Source organism: Barbatula barbatula (assembly GCF_947034865.1).
Source record: "Barbatula barbatula genome assembly, chromosome: 1".
Lineage (NCBI taxonomy): Eukaryota > Metazoa > Chordata > Actinopteri > Cypriniformes > Nemacheilidae > Barbatula > Barbatula barbatula.
Window position 1 is genome coordinate 18,787,089 of NC_136766.1, and position 21,529 is coordinate 18,808,617.

Consider the following 21,529-nt stretch of genomic DNA (forward strand, 5'->3'; position numbering starts at 1 on the left):
AGTTATTATGTAATGGTTTTTCATGTGTGAAAAAAACTTTCCAAAACCTATATGAACCTATATGACACCTAGCAATTTGTTGACAATTCGACTATGTCAAGCATGAGAAGACATGTTTAGCATTGAAAACAACTCTGAATGCACAAAACACCGTTGCACATATTTACATATAGTACCAAATGAAATGTTTCGAAATTTATTTTATTTCAAAACATGATGAACTCCATAATAATTTTGATCAAAACATTAAGCATGAGTGTTTAAATTTCACATAAAAAGCTAAAGATCCAAAATAAGCAGAACTGAAATTCATGCTCAATGAAGAATGTGAGATCAACAAACATTACCACCTTAAACCAATTTTAATACGGCTTGTTTATGTCTGCTTTACCTGTCATGCTGTTAACAAAACCCAGTTTGGTAATACTGGTATAGATACAGAGTCAGTTCAAGACACTGGCATCGCATGAGAGAAAAAATGTGTCCAGAATTAACTTTTTTTTCTGAAGACCATCTATGCCAGTCTTCGCAGAAGCGAAGTGCTCAAGGACACCATGACTGTCACTTTAAGTAAATCAGTTAGCCTTATCATGCATCGTGAATCACACTTTCACTATCGTGAAGTAGGTCTATGGAGAACAAGGGAGCACTCTAAAAAAAGTCAGGTTGTAAACTTGGGAGATAAAAAGGTTTGAGCACTGCAGGGAGAAACTTTAGTACACTTGCAAAGGACAGTGTGCTGATTTATTATGAAACGGGATGGTTTGTACTCTTGGCATGTGAAATCACCTTTTTCATTGTTTTCTATAGTTGTGTCTTAGGATATCCTCTCAACAAAGCTAGACTTGCTTCAGTTCAAATACAAATAGATAAAGCTTTTATAAAACTAGTCAATAATTTGTAAACCGAATTATCTAATATGCTAAAATCACATACTGTCTGGGAGACCACCATTTACAGAATCCATTGTTATATGTGGTTCATATCCTCCTGGCACCAGCATTGCGTACTGTAGACAGTAAATATGTAATTATAAATCCACTTCTGGGATACAATGTGATTAGCTCAAGGCTGGGAGAGACAGTCATAGCCATACTAGGCTAAAATGGATAGAAATAGAGTTATAAGGGAAGACAATTTAAGAGAGAGAGAGAGAGAGAGGGGGAGATTTGGAGCTTGATTTTATGTCTACTGATTTAATTATGCTCATCACTATTGGAAACCTGTAATTAGACTTAGGATAAAAAAAAGACTGACACAATCGGAAAAGGAATCAAGGGATCTGATCTGGGTGGGGTCGTGCTGGGATCGGTTTAAATATTATTCACAATAAGACAGCTATTGGTGTTAATAGAATCTACATGGAGAGACAGTATTTCTTGTGCATCAGTTAACAAAAATTAAGTAGTGTTCGCAGACTTCGGACGATAGAGAATATAAGATTATTATACATGGAGAACTGCCATTGAGAGCGGCCACCGCTCTCTCCTCCAGTCTGGATGGCACCAGCTGAATGACAACGCTTGTAAATGGATCGCTAGTGGATCAAATTTGTGCACTTGGTCAAGTGAGACTGAAGTCTCCTAACAATTCATGCACACGTTTTGATAAGCCAAGATCTAAACAAAAGTGAGAACACAAATATAATAGTTTTATTACACACAGTACTGTTGGCGCCATAGAAAGAGGGATTCCAAAGTAATGTCTTCAAGCAGGGTATATTACATTGGGGGGTTGTGGTGTATGCTATCAGATAGAAAAAAAACAATAAGCAAAAAATAACTTTCAGAGTTAGAAGTGGGAGCTTTGGTGTAGGAGTGGGATAAGGAAAGAGAGAAATCCCCTTCACACAGAGTAAGAGAGAGAGTGTAAGAAAGATTGTGGGGGAGGAAGACAGGACAGTTCAAGACAAACATCTCATGATCCTGGTGGTAAAATGCAGGGATCTTCATTAATGTTTGAGAAGGCAGGCTAAGAGTCGATCTGTGTTAGTTGTAGAACATGGCCCCACAGTCACTATTTTTAGCCATTGCTTTTTGCTTTTCTTACATTCTTTTCTCATGTGTTTTACTGCACCTTTAAGTCCACCACATAATAAAACAAATGCATTTTTGGATACTGTATGAAATTCATAATAAAAATATAAATAATATAACAATAGAAATTGTACACAAGTACATCTGTGTCCTCTCTGAGACCTGAAAAACTGTGCTGGCAACTGGACTCAATATGCTTCTAGCGATGAAGAAATATGTTTGCTATTTGATCAAATTGAGAAGGTTGTTGCTCTGATAGGAAATAAATGGTTTAACTTTTATTGTAAAATTTGCACTTTCATTCCTTATATTTAACATTCTCATTCCAGACATTAAAGTTTGAATCCATAATTTCATATTTTCAATCAATATACAGTTATTCTAGTTTTAATTCCATACATTCAGACATTCATTCCATATTTCAGACTTTCATTCGGTATATTCATACTTTCATTCACAATATTCTAGTTTTATTCTGTACATTCATACTTACATTGAAAACATTCAATTTTTATTCCATACATTCATTCCATATATTCAGATTTTCATTCTGTATATTCAACCAATCATACTGTATTATAAATACTTTAATTTCCTGAACGGCTTGCCATATATACTGCATACTGTATATATATATATATATATATATATATATATATATATATATATATATATATATATATATATATATATATATATATATACACAGTGTATATATAGATATGGCTTTTTTAACCCTTGTGCTCTGTTTTGGGCATTTTTGTCCATTTCAATTTTGTTTTCTTTGTCGTTTTGGCTGTGTTTATGCAAACATCATAAATTTTGCAAAAGGTGTGTATTATTGGAATTTGTATATTTTGCTCTATTTTGCGTTCATAAACGTTTTTTAACTACATTTATAACAAAAATGTCCACATTGAATCTCATTAAAACTACAAATGTCATGATCCTGCCTCTCATCCTGCCAGGATCATGTCAGTCCCATGTGTTTTGTGTGGAGAAAGAGCATTGTTTTGGTTTGTCACGCCATGCTCTCTCTCCGGTGTCGCGTCCTTAAGCCCCGCCCCCTTGTTTCCCTGTTAGTGGCATTAGTGTTTAGTCCTGTCACCGTCCCTGTACAATCTTCCCCTTGGTGTTTTATTCACTTCACCTGCCTCGTGCAATCCTCCTGTTAGCTTTCCTTTAGTGTTTCAGTCATGTCACCTGCTGCCACTCTCCCTGTGTATTCAGTCCTCGTTAGTGTTCCCCTTTTTCAGCCCCAGTTTCCCTCTGTATCTTGTTGGTTTATTTTGCACATTTACTCATCCTAGTGTGTCTTGCTTACCCTGCCTCGTTTTGGATTACCCGTGTTCCTGTTTCCTACACTCAAGTTTGAGGACTTCTAGTTTATTATTCTTAAGACCTTGTTTGTTTTGTCCCCCTTGTGGGAGGTTTTAGTTTTCATTTGTGTCTTGGTTTTTGTTCATGTTTTCCCCACCGTGGGTCTTTTGTTTTTAAATAAAGTTTTGTTATTTAACACAGCTGCCTGCGCATGGGTTCTGTCCATACTGTGTCACCAAATGTTTAACCATTTGTCATGCAAGCATAAATCATACAATCCATATAGAAATCCTTTGATTATGTTGGCAAAGGGTTTAAGATTACAAAATGGATAAATATGAAGAAAAATCTACATTTGCAAATGTGTACTTTTTATTCTTTGCTTATTTTCTCCATTTTAGTCTATGGAGCATTTCAGTTTTTCTGTTATATTGCACTGATGGCAAACCGAACAAAATATACAGCTATAACTGTTTTAATGTATTAGTATAGATGTAAAAGAGGTGGTTTGTCTGTGTGTACTGAACATTTTGTGATGTGTGTGTGTATATACAGTTTGAAAGAAAGACATATTTTACAGCAAATCCAACTCCTTATATTCAAGTCACTGTAGCTTACTAAGATTCAAAAATATTTTTCATTCAGAATTGTTTTTTTATCCCTAGTTTGCATTATTCATTTTTTAATAGTATTTTTTTAACTGAGGTAAAAGGTGAGCTTGATTTTGATGTGGAGGTTCAGAAGCCCCTCGGTACAGTTTTCAACATAAAGGTTTAATAGATGTGGCATTATGCAAACAAGCTTGGCTTGGACTCTGAAAATGAATGTTTGGTAATTATGATCTGGAAAGGATCTGGTTAAAAAACTAAAGTAGAAAAACATGTATATACTGTATAATCATTTTATGAGGGTTTTTGAACATGGACACCTAAAGGCCCGGGCATACTTGACTTTCTACGTCCATCTCGCACGCAAACGCATCCACACAGCTTCCTGTGCATACTCAACATGAATTAATCGTGGACGTCCGAGTTCAACACATGCACAATAAAAATGAGTATGGGTGCTCTTACCAGACCGTCAGAGGGCAGCAAATTAATGATTGAGGAAGTTTTTTCGCCATTGCAATCAATCCGAGCAGCAAGACAAAAAGACCAACAACCAAACAGTAGGGCGATGGCTTCTAAGCTTGGTTTGTTTCATTCTTCTAGTGCACTTTTCTCGCCCATGCGCTGTTTTACGCTGCAATTTTTTAAAAATCTGACACTGCTCAAATTTAGGTGCAGAAACAAATCATATTGTGCTATTCCATTTCCTTTCTCTGCCAGACTCATTGCTTGTGATCGTATAGCAAACTATCTGCAGATCACAATTGAAAAAGCAAACCTCTATGCTGTACACAGTATGGATCTAAAATAAGAATCGTAGGCCTGATAAGGCATGGAATTGTTATTGAGTATTGAGTACTTTTGTAGACGATGATATGCATACCCTCTATGTGGCTATCAAATGACAATCTCCAGCCTTAGATCTGATCCAAATAGTCAATTAACATTAATAATGAATGCATGGGTTTATTTCACTGACAAACATATTTCCCAGAGCCAAATTTTTTTGCCATTACTTTTGATATTGTAAGAGGGTCTTTGTTCACATACATCCCATAAGAGTTACACTTTTAGAGATTGATTAGTAGTGACAACGCTAGTGCCTCCTCTGTTGCCACACACTGAAAATTCTGGGATGATTTATTTTATTTTATAACCCCGTCTAGGGTCAGGGTGTGTAACATAAAAATAAATAAAAACCATTCCAACAAATCACCAATAAATATGTATTATTATTATAGCAAACCACCACAAGCAACACCAATATTTGCAAACAAGGAAAGCAAAAATCAATGGAGTGGGTTTAAGCCAAAATGACAAACAAAATAACCCAAATCAATCCCCCCCCACACACACAAAACAAAGAAAATGTGTTTTAAATTATGCATTTTACATTTACATTTTCTTATTGTGAATGACTGAAGCATATACATATGTGTCTTAATCCCAATGTAATTTGAAGTGCTATCTTTCAAGTCTTCAACAAGTTTTCCTGTCTCAGATACAAATCTTATTTTTAAAGTTTTAAACATTTTCAACACCAAATTTCTATTCCGTTTAGTATCAATTCAGATATAGTTTTTTACAGTTTTACATTGTTGCTTACCGTCACAGAAGACAAATGTCAGCATTCAGACACAGGATAAAAGTATAAAAATCACGATAATAAATAATAATGATGCTTTACCATAAGATAAGTTAAAGCAATTGCTAACTGGCTTGTTTAGCTTGAGCTGCAAAGAGTTTGCGTGTTCAGTCTGTGCTGATCTGTTTATACTCACTTTGCCTGTGTGTGCAAATGAAAAATGATTCTGCTGTGCGGGATTATATGGCTAGATCCTTTAATAGTACCACTAATCTTTAATAGAGGGTGTGCTTATGACATCATCACATTAAAGCCACCGGATTGTTGGTATATACGCCCAAACTTTCGATTGAATTATAGAAAATAATAATAATTTATTAACACACGCTCTAAAACTCATTGTGTACACCTAGTACGCAGCAAAACTGGTAATTTTAAATCATTATTTTCACTAACCCTGTGTCCAAATTTGTGTAGCCTACTATCTGTCCTAAATATTATTCGGAAATGTTATTAGTATGTCCCAAATCATAGTATTTTGAAATGATTATCCGTAAAGTTCCTGGATGGTCTACAATATTTTGTGACCATTCGAAGTGTATATGCACGCTCAGACGGCTGATATTACCCACAACCCACCACCAGAAGGCGAAGGTTAGTTGCGCAATAAATTAAATGCATGATGATGTGTAACTGAATCTAAAAAATTTAACTACACAGTAAATATTACATGAGAAATAATAATTGAAGAAAGTTGTATTTTGATGTTTGAGTTTGTTAAGGATCACAGGCATAAATGGTCAATTCCGACACACATTAGTATGTCCTAGTATGTGCATACTCTTTTGCTATGCACTTAAAAGTAGGCCTACCTACTACTTTAACTCAAAAACAGTTCTTGGTATTAGGACAAAGTGTAAGTAGGCGAATGATGGCTTCACTTTCTGCTGCTAGTGTAGTATTCTATGTGTGGTTTGGGTAGTAGCCTTGAAAGTAACACTAGAAGGGAAAGATGAGAAGAATAGGTTAGTCATGCAGTGTCTCGGGGAGGTGGAGGTTACCACACCTGTTGGCCGAGAGCTGAGAAAACATTCTAAAGACAATATGTATACATTGTCTTCTTTATGTTTATGTGAAAGGGTTGATCATCAAAAGCTGAAATTTAAATATATAAATGTATGTTTCGTAGAAAACAATGCTATACTATAGCAGTTTAGAACACGCCTAATCATAAGAGTCAATTGTAATTCTCAAATTTTACTCTGAGTAGACCCATATGCTTCAGAAATCATGAGGAGACATATTTTTTAAAAATGATAAGAGGAAATAATTCCACACACTAATACAACTGCACCACAATCCCTTAAGATATATGTGACCCTAACGTACAGACTTCACCAGCAATACCCCTGGACACATTTGAGCCACATGTTAATGATAGGATTTTGGACCCTTCGACGGTCCGTCAGAGTTTAAATGCACTGTGGGTTCACTTGTTTTCCTAGGCTGCCCCCGTGTGGTCATATATTAAACTGCAATTGTGACCCTGAGAAAAAAATGATATCTACACAGTATCATCAAAATATTACTAGGCTGTCACAATTATATTTGAATAAAAAAAAATTAAATAGGAAACTAATCTATGTAAGTATTTAAATATACACATTCAGATTACAAGATTTTAAAGATTGTGAGAAACATTTCATTGCTTCAAAACTTTTGAATGGGAGAATACATAACATACCATATAGTACATATTTACAAGTACTTCATAGTATTTTTATTATACATAGGAACCAAATGTACAGGAATCATTATTTGCACTGACCTTTGAATTTTGGTCTGTCTTTTACGAATCTGTACGTGTCAGTAGGTGTCTGTATGTGATTTTCTTTTTTAAAGGTACATTAGTTGTAGGGTAATTTTTGAAGAAGATTGAAGTTTCCTCGAAGGCATCGGCATTAGAATAGCATTAGAAGAACTTCCGAGTACCAAACCAGTAGATGGCAGCAAAATGCCATGTGTTTTCCACGTGTCAGAGCCACAAGACAAAAATACTTTTACTGCAAGAAATACAGTAGGATGAAGGGAGAGGGATTGTCATAAATATATAAGATATTGGAATATTATCATAAATTATGTTTATAAGATTAACAATTTACCCATTGAAAAATGTATATATTAAGTTTTATATATATATATATATAAAAAGTTTATAAACTAAACTATAATATATGTATAAACTATATAGGCTAAACTAATCTTAAAATTGAATCACAATTTTTGTCAGGAACTTAGCTATCAGTCTTCTCAAGCCCCCTTTGGTAAACTGCTGTATTTCTTCAACCTGTTAAAGACTGCCGTCTAGTGGTGTCTCTGTAGAATGCAGTTTTGACACGTTGACAAAAACAGTTACACAACTTAAAGGGATATGTCACAAGCAAATCTAAAAACAAGGCATCCTAATGGAATATGGCCTTCTTCTCAAAGAATAATGCAGTCAGAGTTGTAATACCATGTATCATTTTTCTTGATTACTATTCATATTTTTTTGTGTCTTTAGTGTGTTTTAAGTTGCCCATGCATGTATTAGACACGTAAATTGCAAAAAAATAAAAGTGTCGGAACAGACTATGCATTCTATTTAAAAGTGAATACTCACTCAGACCTGCCTGAAATGCCTCGTGTAACCACACCTCCACAAATATACGTCAGTTTGTGGTATGATTTGACTAAAACCGCCCAAATCAATATGGAAATAAGGTGGGTTTTTTTGGAAGTAAGGTGGGTGTTCTTGTAAATCTCATTGCATCGTCGTCACCGCAGCTATGTTATAGAGGCACTGTGTGTTTCGTTGCGAAAAGAAAGCCTCTTTGTTTGCCCTTCCAGAAGATGGTTACATTTAAATAAATGGTTACATTTTATTTAGAATACTGTTCAAACACGGTACAATCCGAATATTCAAGCGTGTGCACCGCATTTCACAGATGATTGCTTCGCGAACCTAGGAGAGATCAAGGCTGGCTGTGCACGGAAGCTTTGCAAGGACAGTCTGGCGCTTCTGATTCACAGCCTGTAAGTATATTTTCACTGTAAAAGACTTCAGGTCCGTAGCCAGCCTATTGAAAGGGGAGGTTCTTTTTTTCAGAAAGTGGACCTTTTTGCAGTTTTCCTCCTCCTTTTGTATTTAATTATGAGGTTCAAATACTTCATTTTGGTGACCTTTTATGCACCAATTTCTGCTGGATTAGTTTGTCTGCTGGTATCTGAACCAGCACGCTTTTTGATGCACCTAAAATATTTATCGCATTGTTGTCAAATTGCTTCCTCATGTAACACTTTTGTAAGTCCATACACAGTTCATAAGTTTAAAGACCACACTAACAACAGAATAGATTTAATGAACTTTACTGAAATATTAATAATAATTCTTCTCATCATAATTTCTTGACTCTCTGTCAATGCCTCTTTGCAATGTTTTATTATTATAATTTCGCTATGTTTATATGGCTATTATATTCTAGACTTTTGAGTGGATAAATCCTTTTAATAAAAAAAATTATATATAACCCCTCCCCTCGCTTTGAAAAGTGTATTGCGAGAACTCTCTCTGTCTGCACACGCGTACACACACACGTCCTGCAACAATAATCATATTAATTTGAAACAGCACAGCAGAAATTTGTCACAAGCATTGATTAAAGCAACGATGACAATAATCACATGAAAAAAACGACTTAAATTCTGGACCTTTGGCAGTGAGTTTTAGATGTTTTAGAATATTCGTTCGAACCACCCGAACCCCCCCCCCCTGCCTACGGGCTTGGACTTTTTGTGTTTTTAGCGCATGTTGTTTCTTTGTTTGAAAGACAACATAAGTACTAATAATCAGTATTTCTGTTCTAACTAGAGGCAAGGAAATGTTGTGTTTATTGTCTTTTTTGAGTCGCGACGAGACATGGCGTAACACAGCTCACATGTTATTCTTTTCATTTCACTGACGACGAGGCGACTTTTTTGCGTCACATGCTTGCAGTATTCGACCAATCATTATGCACTGGTTAACTGGCCAATCATAGCACACCTCGCTTTTCAGAGCGATGAGCTTTGTAAAAATCTGCACGTTTCAGAGAGGCGGGACATAGAGGAAATACGAACATGCACGGTATGTGGAAAATACAGCGTTTTTTAACCTTAAATTGTGTAAACACATTGCATTACATCTAAAACAAACGATAATATTCATTTAAGATTTGTCATATGACTCCTTTAAACAAACGCATCGATCACTTCAGAAGACCTTTGTTAAGACCACGGAGCCATGTTGAGCAGTTCTTTGATCGATGGATGCACTTTTTGGAGCTTCCCAAAAAGTGGGAAGTCAACGCCCATTCACTACCATTCTGCCCCTTGGAAGTAAAATTATACGTGGTATTATTACTCCGACTGCATTATTATTCAAGAAGAAAGTCATATTCAGTAAGGATGCCTTGAGGTTGAGGGGAACATGGGGAAATTTGTATTTTTCTGTGATATATCCCTTTAAAAACACAGGTCAGAATTTAGGTCACCCTTTCAGAAACACACATCTGCCCACCTTCCACTAGAACAACATGTTATTGGTGTGGAAACTCTACCAAAGCATTCAGACCAAAATTTCCAACAAACCGTATGAGACAATCACCATTACTAACAAGAGACCAAAACAAGATGAACTCAGTGCAACACCGGAAAAGGCTACCAGACTCCAATTCTGCACATCTGACCAATAACAGTTATGTCACTGTCTGTTCATTTCTCTTCTATGGTAATATATTCTCCAATGAGGAGGTGCATTGGCAATCATTTGATCTCTATCAATGCCCAGCATGATGCAAAATGTATGAAGCATTAGAACAAGACTGTTGCCAACACCTGTCATCCAGGAAATCTCCATTCACAAAGACACTTTTGAATCAAAACAATTATGCAAACATGCAAAATGGCATGAGCAGGATTTAACAGCACAGGCACCTGAGCCGAAAAATAAGGCCTCTAGAGTAGATCACTTATACAATTTTGTGGGAATCCTTTAATCATTTTGAATACAGCGGTAAACAGTAGAAATTATGCACAAGCTCTGAAAGATTAGTAGCATTAGGAAGCGTGATGCATTTGTAATTGTAATCCAGGTTAGGAAATGAAAATAAGTCATCTGTTTCCTTATTGCCCTATTTAACATGACTGTGTAATCTAGACTGCTTTTATACTTGTTTCATTATTACAGAACTTGGATTAGCATGGAGAAACATGAATGGGTTGCAAGTTTGATACCCACAAGCCGTATATGAATTTTCACCATTGTGTATGTATCGTTTACACCATTAAGTGTACTGCAAATCGCTTTGGTTAAAATGAGCATTATAGATGTCTGTCTATGAAATGAATAGATCCTGGATTAAAAGATGAATAAATAATTTGTGCTCAGACTTGATATTTTAGTTTATGGAGCATGACCTGGCAAGAAACCGGTTCTTGAGTCAAAAGGGTGCCCTATTGAATTTCACAATAATTGCACACTGGTGTTATAAAGGCTTTGTAGTTGGTGTGTCTCACTTTTTCACTCTTGCATGTAGATTGTGCTGCTATTGTGAGTAACATGACCCAACAGAATACTTCACTTCTTTGAGGAACACAGTAAATTCTCTTTGGATACAGCAAAATAAACTATCTGATGTAGCAAGGTAGGATGTTACTAAAAAAAATAATTCAGGCTAATATGGCAAGTCACTAAGTTCTTGTCAAGGCTGATTGTCGGTGACGTGACACTTTGATCTTTACACACTTTTGGCGTTTTACCGGATAAAATAAACAAAAATCCTTTTCAGTAAATGTCAAATGTGGGGAGCAGTACGTGTGGTCGTTTTACATTCAAAACACGGTAATGCCATCCGCGTAAAAAGTAGATTCCTGGAACTACTGATATACCTACACGATCAAACATGTTCATGTAAATTCACTTAAACGGTTTGTCCTGATGACGTTATTTGCCATTGGTGCACATAATAGTTAGCCGTCCGTGGTGTGAAAAGGAGAGACAGTGCGCGTTCGTGTGCCACAAACCGTGCGAATACGATTTGGCTCTGCGCATATCTAGCACGCACTCTGCAATGCAATCCACACACAGTTGATGCGGTACTGCTAGCAAGGGCGTTCAGACAACGAGTGAGACACACCCAGAGGAAAAATGGTCTCAACTAATGCGCAAGTACAATCAAAAGGGCTTGAGAATAGCCTGCTTGCGCGGGTTGGAGGCAATGGCCAGATCGAGGGAGGAAGATTTTTTCCTGATTTCTTCAAGGGCAAAATGTCCTGGTATGAACAGATTTCGAAATAACGTTATAAAACGACAGAGTCGCCAGTGAAATGCGCTCTCGCAACAAACAACCCAGGCGGTGCACTTGTGAAAACAATCATGCGCCAAGCAGTTGCTCTACAGTTTTTTCTAAGGGGTAGCGGAGCGACACACAGACATGACATCAAATATAGGTAAAGTCTACTGCTTTTTGTTCGTTTTAAGAGTCAATAAATGGTTTTATAAATATTTGAATGTGTTGTATTTTGCGAGTCAAGATGGCGCCGGCACAGTCAGGTGACCTTGTTTTTTTCCCTTATTACCAACAATAGTCAAAGCGAGAAGCGGAAGTGAATGCTCCCCCGAAATATGATTGGCTGGTTTGAACTGTAGGAAAAAGCGTGGGTCCGTGGTTGGAGTGTGCGATGTGGCAGTCAAGTGCATGTGACGAGCTTGTTTTCAATAAAACCAGCGAGTACTGGAAACTTGCGTGCGTTGATGTAGCACGAGACCTCTACAGCGAGATCAATCGTAAAAATAAACAGCGTCGGTTTTTAATATCGTATTAAAGATGCATGTTTTATGCTTTAAGCCGTGCTCTTATTTAATTAGAAAAACAGCCTTTCTTGTCCAAAGAATACACCCTAACTGCTCGATCTACTATAATACTAAGCTACGTGCATATCAGCATTAACATATTTCGGACTCAACGAATTATCTTACAGTGATGATCAGTCAACTCACTTTCCACGGGTGAATGTTATTGTTACGTGTATGCACTGATAGCATTAGGCAGAGCATGCGTTCACTGCGTAAACGAGAAGAAAAGTAAATAGGTTTTAGCGCAAATGCCTCGGTGATTTCCAATGTGCGTTCCCTCCTGAACCGACTCTCAAAAGGGGGAGGGGTCGTGTTTTCCTGATGTTTTTACATCTAGTCGTCTAAAGTCACTTTACCACTCGCCAAGGAACTATCAGCGATAACGCAGAGGGCAGTAGTTTATTATGTTTACATTCATCGTCAACTTGTTTCACGTGACTGTTGAATTTTAACAACCAACACAACGGTTTATTTTAAAATATTTTCAAGAGGCCCTATGTGTACTCCCGCAACTCATGTAAGTGTCATAAATTAGTCAAAACTGAAGTAACCATCCTATCCCCGTTTAGTCTTTGGCGCTTTCGACAGTTCGGTTGATTTTATCGCATAGATGTCACCCTAAAACAGATTCGCCGAATCAACCTAACAGTTCATGTAACCCCACCCAGTTTCTGATCGAGCATTGATTGGTCGCCGTACCAGTTGTAAGTATTTTCACATTCCATTTGGCGCTTCTAATTGGTCGCCGGTGACGACAATCCCACACCCAACTCCCACCCATTGAGGCATCATGTTTGTGAGACTCGCAATAGCTAGTTTGTTAAGAGGCTATAGCTGAATGTGCTGCAAAGACTACAAGTCTAACTGCGCTCTTTGGTTTAAATCACTCGTTTAGCGTCCAGTACGATGGATATGAAAAAGAGAATTCACCTGGAGTTGCGGAACCGAACGCCGTCAGACGTAAGCATATTTATTATTCCTGAGGGGTATGATTTCTTAAAACTGTTGGTTAGAGGAGTTCTGCGTGGATGGGCAACGCTAACGTTAGATGTGCACGCGTCAAGTTGATGATGTCTTGAATGAAAAGTTTGCGGCGACTTTGTTACGAGCATAAAACACTAAATATTGTTAGCTCAATATAGCCACATACGAGGTGTAAGTTTTACTTTAGTTTCGAGGGAGCTTTTGATTGATGCTGTGGTCGGAAACTGAGAGCTCCATGCACTTAGTGTATAAACAAGGGAAGCGGCGTAAGAAGCCATATTTGTAACTTTGTAGCCCCCGAACGCGCCCTTTTCCTTTGCATCCTTAGTGCTGCAAAAGTAGCCTGCCGTCAGTTCACGTCTCCATTTTCAATTCAACAATCATACATGCCAGTCAAAGTGGTCGTTGGCCAGTTCGGTAACTTGTTGTGGGACATATTTCGTGAATTGCTGTGCAGATGATTTGACAGGTAGCGTATGATATCCCGATCAGTCATTAAATGTCGCGGTATCTCTTTAACAAGACGATTTTATAACAGATTTAACCCTTAACTGAACACATTTGTATTTGTTCTCTATTCACGGAAAGTTATATAAATGCTGAGGCGGGATATTATCGTGAGGGTTTGTTACGTTACTAAATTTCACCTCTTTTGGTTTAGAGGAAAATGCGCGTAACGACGCATTTGTTGTTCAATCGCGTTGTAGAAATGAACCCGTGTCACAGCATACCTAGTTGCGTAAATGTGCTCAAACCTATTTAAAACGGGATTATATGTCGACGACATTGATTGCCTGAATGCAAAAATCAAATTAGCGCCCCCCTCTCTTTATAAATAACCTAGGGGTTTTATATCAATCTGTCCCCATGCGTGTAGCTGCCGCGTTCTGTGATGAATTCCGTGCAACATTATCAATGTCCCTGCTATTGCCCCTTTACGCATATCTAAATGCACTATCGTGTAACTCGTAATAAAAATGTCATAACCGCGTTCTGGTCGGCTGTGTGCTCTCTGTACAAATCCACTGGCGGTAAAAGGAGATTTTCAGCCGTGTGGCTTTGCTTGTTATTGACACTGACTGGGCGCTTATGTGAGCCCTACGCAACTTGAAGCTGCGCTGCTCTAGTTCCCAGATCTAGGACAAGCCGCCATTTTAACCAACAACAAAGACGCACGGTATTTAACCGAGCAGAGATTCCCCACGTTGCCGCTTAAACCCTTTCCGCGACTTGGAACCGTTGACAATCGACAGTCGAGTGGACATGAAGCCGGAATTTTCGATTTTATTCCATGGAAGTCAATACCTCGGGCTTAAAGATCGACTCCGTTGCATTATCATGCGCTTCTCTGCCCCTCCTACTGGCGAATTATTGTGTCCGTCCTCGTGTCTTTGCTGTTCCGAGACAATGTATTGGATTTTGTGTAACACGCCGCTTATGTTTAACGCGTCTTTTCGTTGCCTTTTCAGCATGCAAACACTATAGTAAATATACTCTACCATGAGCAATGTACGCCGCTTGTTGCGGAGTCAGCCATTTTGTTAGACGGGGTAAACGGAGTGGGAGTCAGATGTTTGATTGTCATTTACACGCTGCAAACATACTCCCCTATGTCTCACTGTAGACGGCATACTCAGTGGTGGCTTGTTTTGTTTAGCCTCGGTGCACTTATTTCAGCACTTCTATGTTTATGTCTTAATTTGTAATATCTTTAATGTATTGATCTGCTGTTCAAAATTGGCATTCATTTCGTACACTTGAGTTATTGTTGACAATTATGTGCTAACTGAAAAAAGTAACATCAGACATTTCCTAAACGTATTATCATTTGTTAAAACCATTATAGACGTTTCTTGGCATCTTGCAAGTTATTAGTATGTGTCTGGTTTAACCACATTACCCATCCTGTCTGCATTAAGTTGTTAACAGGTTGGCAACAGACTTTTACAAGTGGTGCGAGAAGTAACGTAATGTTGCTTTGCCCTGTTAACAGGTGAAAGAACTAGTGCTCGACAACTGTCGGTCAAATGAGGGCAAAATCGAGGGCCTCACTGATGAGTTTGAGGAACTGGAATTTCTAAGCACAATCAACGTAGGCTTAACATCAGTTGCCAATTTGCCGAAGCTAAACAAACTCAAAAAGGTAAATAACATTCAGCTTAAATGGTGTGTTCTATTAGGTTTAGTACGCTACAAATAGTCATCTTGGAATTATTTTTGGAATTATATTTTAATATTGCAAATTCTCTATAGCTTGAGCTTAGTGATAACAGAATCTCAGGGGGTCTGGAGGTACTGGCAGAGAAATGTCCAAACCTCACCCATCTTAACCTCAGTGGCAACAAAATTAAAGACCTCAGCACCATCGAACCCCTGGTAAGAGCTTATGAACTTGTTGTATATCATTTGTTACACAATTTAAATTAGGAGAGTTTGAAATATATTAATACTTTTGTCTATGTAACAAATGTTTTGGTTTTCGTAAGTGCTAAAGAAATATTGTCCTTCCCCAACAGAAAAAATTGGAAAGCCTCAAAAGTTTAGACTTGTTCAACTGTGAGGTGACAAACCTGAATGACTACAGAGAAAACGTTTTTAAGCTACTCCCTCAATTAACGTATCTCGACGGATATGACAAAGAAGATAAAGAAGCACCAGACTCTGATGCTGAAGCATATGTTGAAGGGATAGATGATGATGAGGATGACGAAGATGGTACAAATTTGAAGAGTCTTATTGAATTTCACTCTTAGTATAGTGATATTAGAAACGAAGCTCTCATTGATCATCTTTTTTGTCTATAGAGGGGGAGGACGAGGAGTACGATGAGGATGCAGCTCCAGGAGATGAAGATGAAGAGGAGGGAGAAGATGATGATGAGGAAGAAGGAGAAGAGGAAGAAGAGGAGGACATCAGTGGAGAGGTGAATGCTCGGAAATATTGATGAGCCAGCATAAATAAACCCATACATTATTTAATGAATTTGTTTCTCAATTTAGGAAGAGGAAGAGGAGGAGTTAAATGATGGAGAGGTAGATGATGAGGAAGAATGTGGTAAGTGAATCGTTTTGATGGCATTCTGGAAATTGTAAAAGCTACTATCCTCAGATGGCTGTTTAGTGCTGTAAACTGGATGGTTGGAAGTAAAACAAAAGAAGCATTTAAAAAATGGTCCTCTGTTGTTGTGCTTACAGAGGAGGAGCGGGGTCAGAAAAGGAAAAGAGACCTGGATGAGGAAGGGGAGGAAGGGGAGGAAGATGATGACTGAACCTGAAATCGCCCTTGTGATCTGACCGTTTAATCCCTGTATATCTGTCCTATTGTCACTCGGCGATGGTTTGGGGAGGTATTCAAATGGTAGGGGTGGGCTTAGTATAAACGAGGACACAGTTAAAATATTTGTTTTTAGCTTCTTTATTTTGTTGTTGCTGTTGTTGTTGTTTTATTTTGGTTTGGTTTGGTTTGTACTTTGAGTTTGATTCCATTCATTATCTCCAAAAGCTCTTCATGGCTGACAACACCATGTGGAAATTTATTATTGTTGGAAAAAGACCAGTATGCTCTTTGTAATTTTTCCCTCTTTACTGTTGATGCCTAAATGCTGGTGATGACTTATGTATTAAAAAAACCAAAAACCTTTTAGCAGTGCATGGCTGACTCTATTTTAAAGTTGACTACTGGATTACAAGGAAGAACATTTTCTAACCCACTTTTTTTATTGCATCTTTTATTTGTGTATTGCGTTTCTTTTGGCGTTTTCATCATTATCGTCATCATCACCACCATGTGACATGCTGTTTAAGCATGAAGAATACATCATGATGTCTACTTGGACATGCACAGTTCAACCTCTCAATGTGATTTTATTTTATTCTGTTTTTAATGTTCAGAGCCGAATGTCTGCCCTTGTCAAATGAGTCCCAAATCCCCTTCTCCCTTGTGTGGATAGTTCAGAGGTTTCGTGTTCTTTGTAAATAATGACCAAATATATTTTTTTCTGATTCCCTTTGATAATGGCAGACATTTTCACCAATAATCTCAGTTGTAACCATTAACTGTAATAAAATGAATGAAAACAAGCACCTGTATGGTAATTTGAAATATCTCTTCTAGCAGCCAACATATTTTTGGCCACAGAAAATCCACACATTGTAATGGCACTGTTATTAGACATGATTGATGGATAGGTTGTATATTTCCAGTCTTGTTAAAAGATGGCAAGTGTGTAATGTCGCTGATATTATAAGTTTAAAATGCATTGTGACGCTCAGGGAAAATAGCTTGTATATTGTTTTGATGATACATAACTAGATATTATGTAAATATTCAGAATTGACTTGCTGATGGTTTAGAAAACAAGTATACGTAATATTAACTGAGCTGTATCCAGTATTCAAATCATTCTGGTTGAAATTTTTATTAAAAAAAGACTTTCAGATTTCACATATACAGAAGTCAGCATTTTTGTCCAAATCAATATTTACTGTATAAGCATGTGTTCATTTAAACAAACAAGCATTGAAGTCCATCTCAACTTATATGAGGTGCCTTGCTGTAATTGCTTGAATGAGATGGACAGCTTCATTGAGTCAAGACAACAATTGGTTTTAACTCAGCATCTGAAGTGTTACTCTTCAGAAAGGCCTTTTTTATTCTGCATGGTATGCTGTAGTCAAGACTGTTGATCGCAGAAATAGTGATTACCTACTAATGTCAGACAGGCTAGCCTAATGTCTAGCCTTATAAATCTTAAGACTCATGCATTCAGCATGAAATATTTCAACAAAACGCATGCTTGTGTAGACAGTGCTATACCAAATAATGTTTACGAGACATTAGATATTCAGGCACTTCCCACTGTTAACATCCAAATTTGCACCCACGATTTTATAGACTATCAATTATAAAGCATGAGAGAATTTGGATTGTACAGCTCAGTGTGTAAGCAATGTTTTAGGCCCGCATAAATACTAATGCTACAGTGAATACTACTTAATTTAAGCAGTGAGTGAAAGGCCAAGGCACTCAGTGTCCCCATTGCACCACAATTAAAATGTCTGAAATGCTCGAATGTTTCAATGTAACAATATTAGAATGCTGTGTTGCCTGCTGCATGACGAGGCGTAGGCCTTTGCGCCGCTATGTGCAAGACTGTGCTTTTACTGCCCCCTGCTGTCAGACTCCTCAAAGTGCACCCTTTTCTATCAGGGGCATCATAATGGAATTATGCTTAGGGCACCAAAATGGCTAGCAGCGGCACTTAAGCCACTTGTATTCCACGCTGGTCAATGTGGGTCGAAGGCCTAATTTATAATCAATGGATCATTAAAGAATTGAGCAATCGGCACATTTTAGTAAAGATTAGGTAAGAAAATGTTAATAACACTTGAAAACCTGATCACAGCTGGTGCAGTAAATGGTAAGATTAGCTGGTCAAGATATTGGCTTTATCTATTTCAACATTATAATTAGGTAAGCTTGGGAGGAAGAGTGACTAACTGCACATGTTATTTGGCGTAATTTGTCCACTTTGCAGTTTTAAAGCTGAATACAGTGCACAATCATTTAGATCTAATTTCAGAAGCAATCTGTATAATGGTTCAATTATTTGAATATTACATGTGGAAGGATAATTCCAAGCATCAATCTCTTCGACATAAGAACATGTTTTTAAAATAAAAGATGGAACCACAAATAGACTATTTTTATCGGAAACGTTAAGAAAAAGCAATTCTTCACTTTTCTTTTTGAATCACAGTTTAAAACAGTACCAGCATAAATTCATTTTATTGCTGGACCACAAATCAAGAATTTACCAGCACAACTCTCTCTCTCTCTCTTTTGCTATAGCTTTCTCAATTCTGTATATCTCACTTCAAGTCGCTTTCATTTCAAACTTTTCCAGATCCTTCTGAAAAGAGTCTCTGATGTTTTTATTTAGACATTGGTTGCTGTTCACAAACCCATTTAAAACATTTTATACACTGCCTTTAATATACTTTTCTGTCCACTGCATGCAAGTAAACAACGTGGAACGAGGGCACCACAAGTGCCCAGCTCACGCTAGTAAAAACTCAATTTTCAGAGACGATGATCACTTGGATCTATTGTGTATTATTACCTAACTGTGAGTTTTGAGTATTCTACATGAAATCACTACTGTAACAAGCCTATTCAAAAGTCATATGAGATAAATAAAGCCTGTATATATATGACCTTATTAAAATACTGTCTTAATGACTATGGCTCTATATTGAGTTGAGAACAATGTCATATCAGATAAGGTAAAAGCAAAATAAATAATACTAACAATTAAATATAGTAAAGTCTAAAATGATGAGATGATAATGTCAATAGCTTGTACCAAGTTATTTTAAAAGCAACCCAATGCAAGACTATAACTCTTGCATTCAACTTTCATATGCAAAAAAGAGTGAGAGAAATGATAGTTAAAAAGATAAAAAAGCAATAAAATGAATTTTAACCCTCTACACCTCACTTCCAACCACACCTCCCCTGTACATACATGTGAGTTTTGTGCCTTTACTTGGAACTCTTCACTTCACAACATCTAGAGAATCAATCCACTGCAGGTACATGGAGGTAGGTCATTGGATGGAAGAGTTTTCACAGGGTTAGTGAACCATCGCGCCGTTAATGTCCGTTTAGCACACACTAGCACTTGTGGGGTGAACACTGGGGGTTAAACACTGCTAAACAAAGTGCCTTGAGATTTTGAGATATCTGTGTGTTTGGAAAAAGGAAGCCCACATGGACTTTCAGCAGTGCTGGGGACCTCCAGTTACAGTAGGAGAGGAGATCAAGAGAAACAGATTCCATGTCAAATGCTGCTACCATTGCTGTTGTTACTGTTGTTGATGTTTGGGCTGTTTCTTATGTTATTGAGCTCCAGCTCAAGTTGTCGGATCTTAATGTCCTTTTGAGTGAGTTCATCCTTTAGTCGCCGTAACTCGTCCTTCTGTCTGAAGAACATTCGCAGGAGCTGTGGAGCACAAAGCACAGGGTTATTACACACAAGCATTTTAATGGTATCCGTAGCTTGATTATACAAGTATATTATTAATTGATAAGCTAAGTTTTGCACAAGATTCTTTTATTTTGACCTTATTGAGTTTCATCCCTTCCTACAGTCACCTTTAGCTTCCTTCCTTATTAAATATTAAGGCTGTTTTTTAAGCCCTAAACAAACATTTTCAACAAGTCAAAGGTCAATATATGAGAAATAGAATATACACATACTTCTCAGCAAGAAGTGGTACACATGCACAATTGCATTGCCCTTTCAGTATATCAACCCTAATACATCTTCATTGTGTCTTGGTAATAAAATAGTCACCTCATTTTCAGTACGGGGAGGGACGTTTTCCAGCAGGTCAATTCCATTGACCACCACACTCTTTTTCTCCTTAACAGGGGCCTTAAAAACCAGATTATTGGGTCGTTTGTATCCCTCCTTCAAGGACATGAGCACAGGACCTAGAAGTGCAAACACATTTCAATTTTATTTAAGCCTTTAGGTTTTGTTTCTCCTTCAAAGTGGTTGTTTTATTTTAAGAAAATTAATGTGGGCCTTTACCTCGGCTGATTCCACTGAGCCACTCATCAGCTGACAAAGCAGGTTCTGTCCCAGCAGTCATGGGGTATATGTCCTCCTGATATGTTTCTGACTGAATAGAAAGAGGTCCTCATTACTGTTTTTTACACTATTTGTATGGATACATTGAAATTATTCAGTAGCTTAGGTTTATTAGTACATGAGCGTGCAAAGTTGCCTAGTTGTTAGGCTCTAGTAATAATCAAATATTTCAGGTTGGGTCCAAAGGTCAAACAAACATATGGAGGGTCATAGAAAGATCAGCACTTAGCAGGTGGGCTTGCATGATTGCAAGGCTTCTGATACATATACACTCGTTGGGTTATTTATTCAAAGTGCAACATGCTTATTTCAACCCATCATCATTTGGTCAAATATGGACAAACCCAATGGGTGGGTTAAATTACCCTAGAATAGGTTACAACAACCCAAAATTCTGATTTGAAA

The 21,529-nt window shown here is 37.4% G+C and overlaps 2 protein-coding genes across 4 annotated transcripts in view; one reads left to right on the top strand and one right to left on the bottom strand.

Annotated features, from left to right (window-relative positions):
• The first annotated feature begins 11,642 nt into the window (after positions 1 to 11,642).
• Positions 11,643 to 17,913, top strand: anp32a (acidic (leucine-rich) nuclear phosphoprotein 32 family, member A). 2 transcript variants are annotated; one of them, XM_079468947.1, is made up of 8 exons: positions 11,643 to 12,077; positions 13,379 to 13,443; positions 15,461 to 15,610; positions 15,721 to 15,843; positions 15,984 to 16,182; positions 16,272 to 16,390; positions 16,467 to 16,521; positions 16,662 to 17,913. In XM_079468947.1, the coding sequence occupies exons 1-8, from the start codon at positions 12,062 to 12,064 to the stop codon at positions 16,733 to 16,735; spliced, it is 801 nt and encodes a 266-aa protein (XP_079325073.1). In that variant the 5' UTR covers positions 11,643 to 12,061; the 3' UTR covers positions 16,736 to 17,913. The 2 variants fall into 2 exon arrangements, with proteins under 2 accessions (XP_079325073.1, XP_079325074.1); XM_079468948.1 differs by lacking the exon at positions 11,643 to 12,077 and adding an exon at positions 12,253 to 13,187.
• coro2ba (coronin, actin binding protein, 2Ba) overlaps positions 17,862 to 21,529 on the bottom strand; it is a 30,193-nt gene continuing 26,525 nt past the window's right edge. Inside the window, exons 10-12 of one of the 2 annotated variants that reach the window (XM_079468922.1) lie at positions 21,065 to 21,155; positions 20,825 to 20,964; positions 17,862 to 20,470 (exon numbers count right to left, since the gene is read on the bottom strand). In XM_079468922.1, coding sequence (XP_079325048.1) covers positions 20,309 to 20,470; positions 20,825 to 20,964; positions 21,065 to 21,155 — 393 coding nt within the window. In that variant the 3' untranslated portion in view covers positions 17,862 to 20,308. The remainder of the gene's footprint in view (positions 20,471 to 20,824; positions 20,965 to 21,064; positions 21,156 to 21,529) is intronic. The other variant, XM_079468923.1, reaches the window with a different exon arrangement.

Coding starts and splice junctions, on each gene's coding strand:
- anp32a (XM_079468947.1), top strand. Junction 13,444..15,460: donor GGAACCGAACGCCGTCAGAC/GTAAGCATATTT, acceptor CCCTGTTAACAG/GTGAAAGAACTAGTGCTCGA. Junction 15,844..15,983: donor TCAGCACCATCGAACCCCTG/GTAAGAGCTTAT, acceptor CTTCCCCAACAG/AAAAAATTGGAAAGCCTCAA.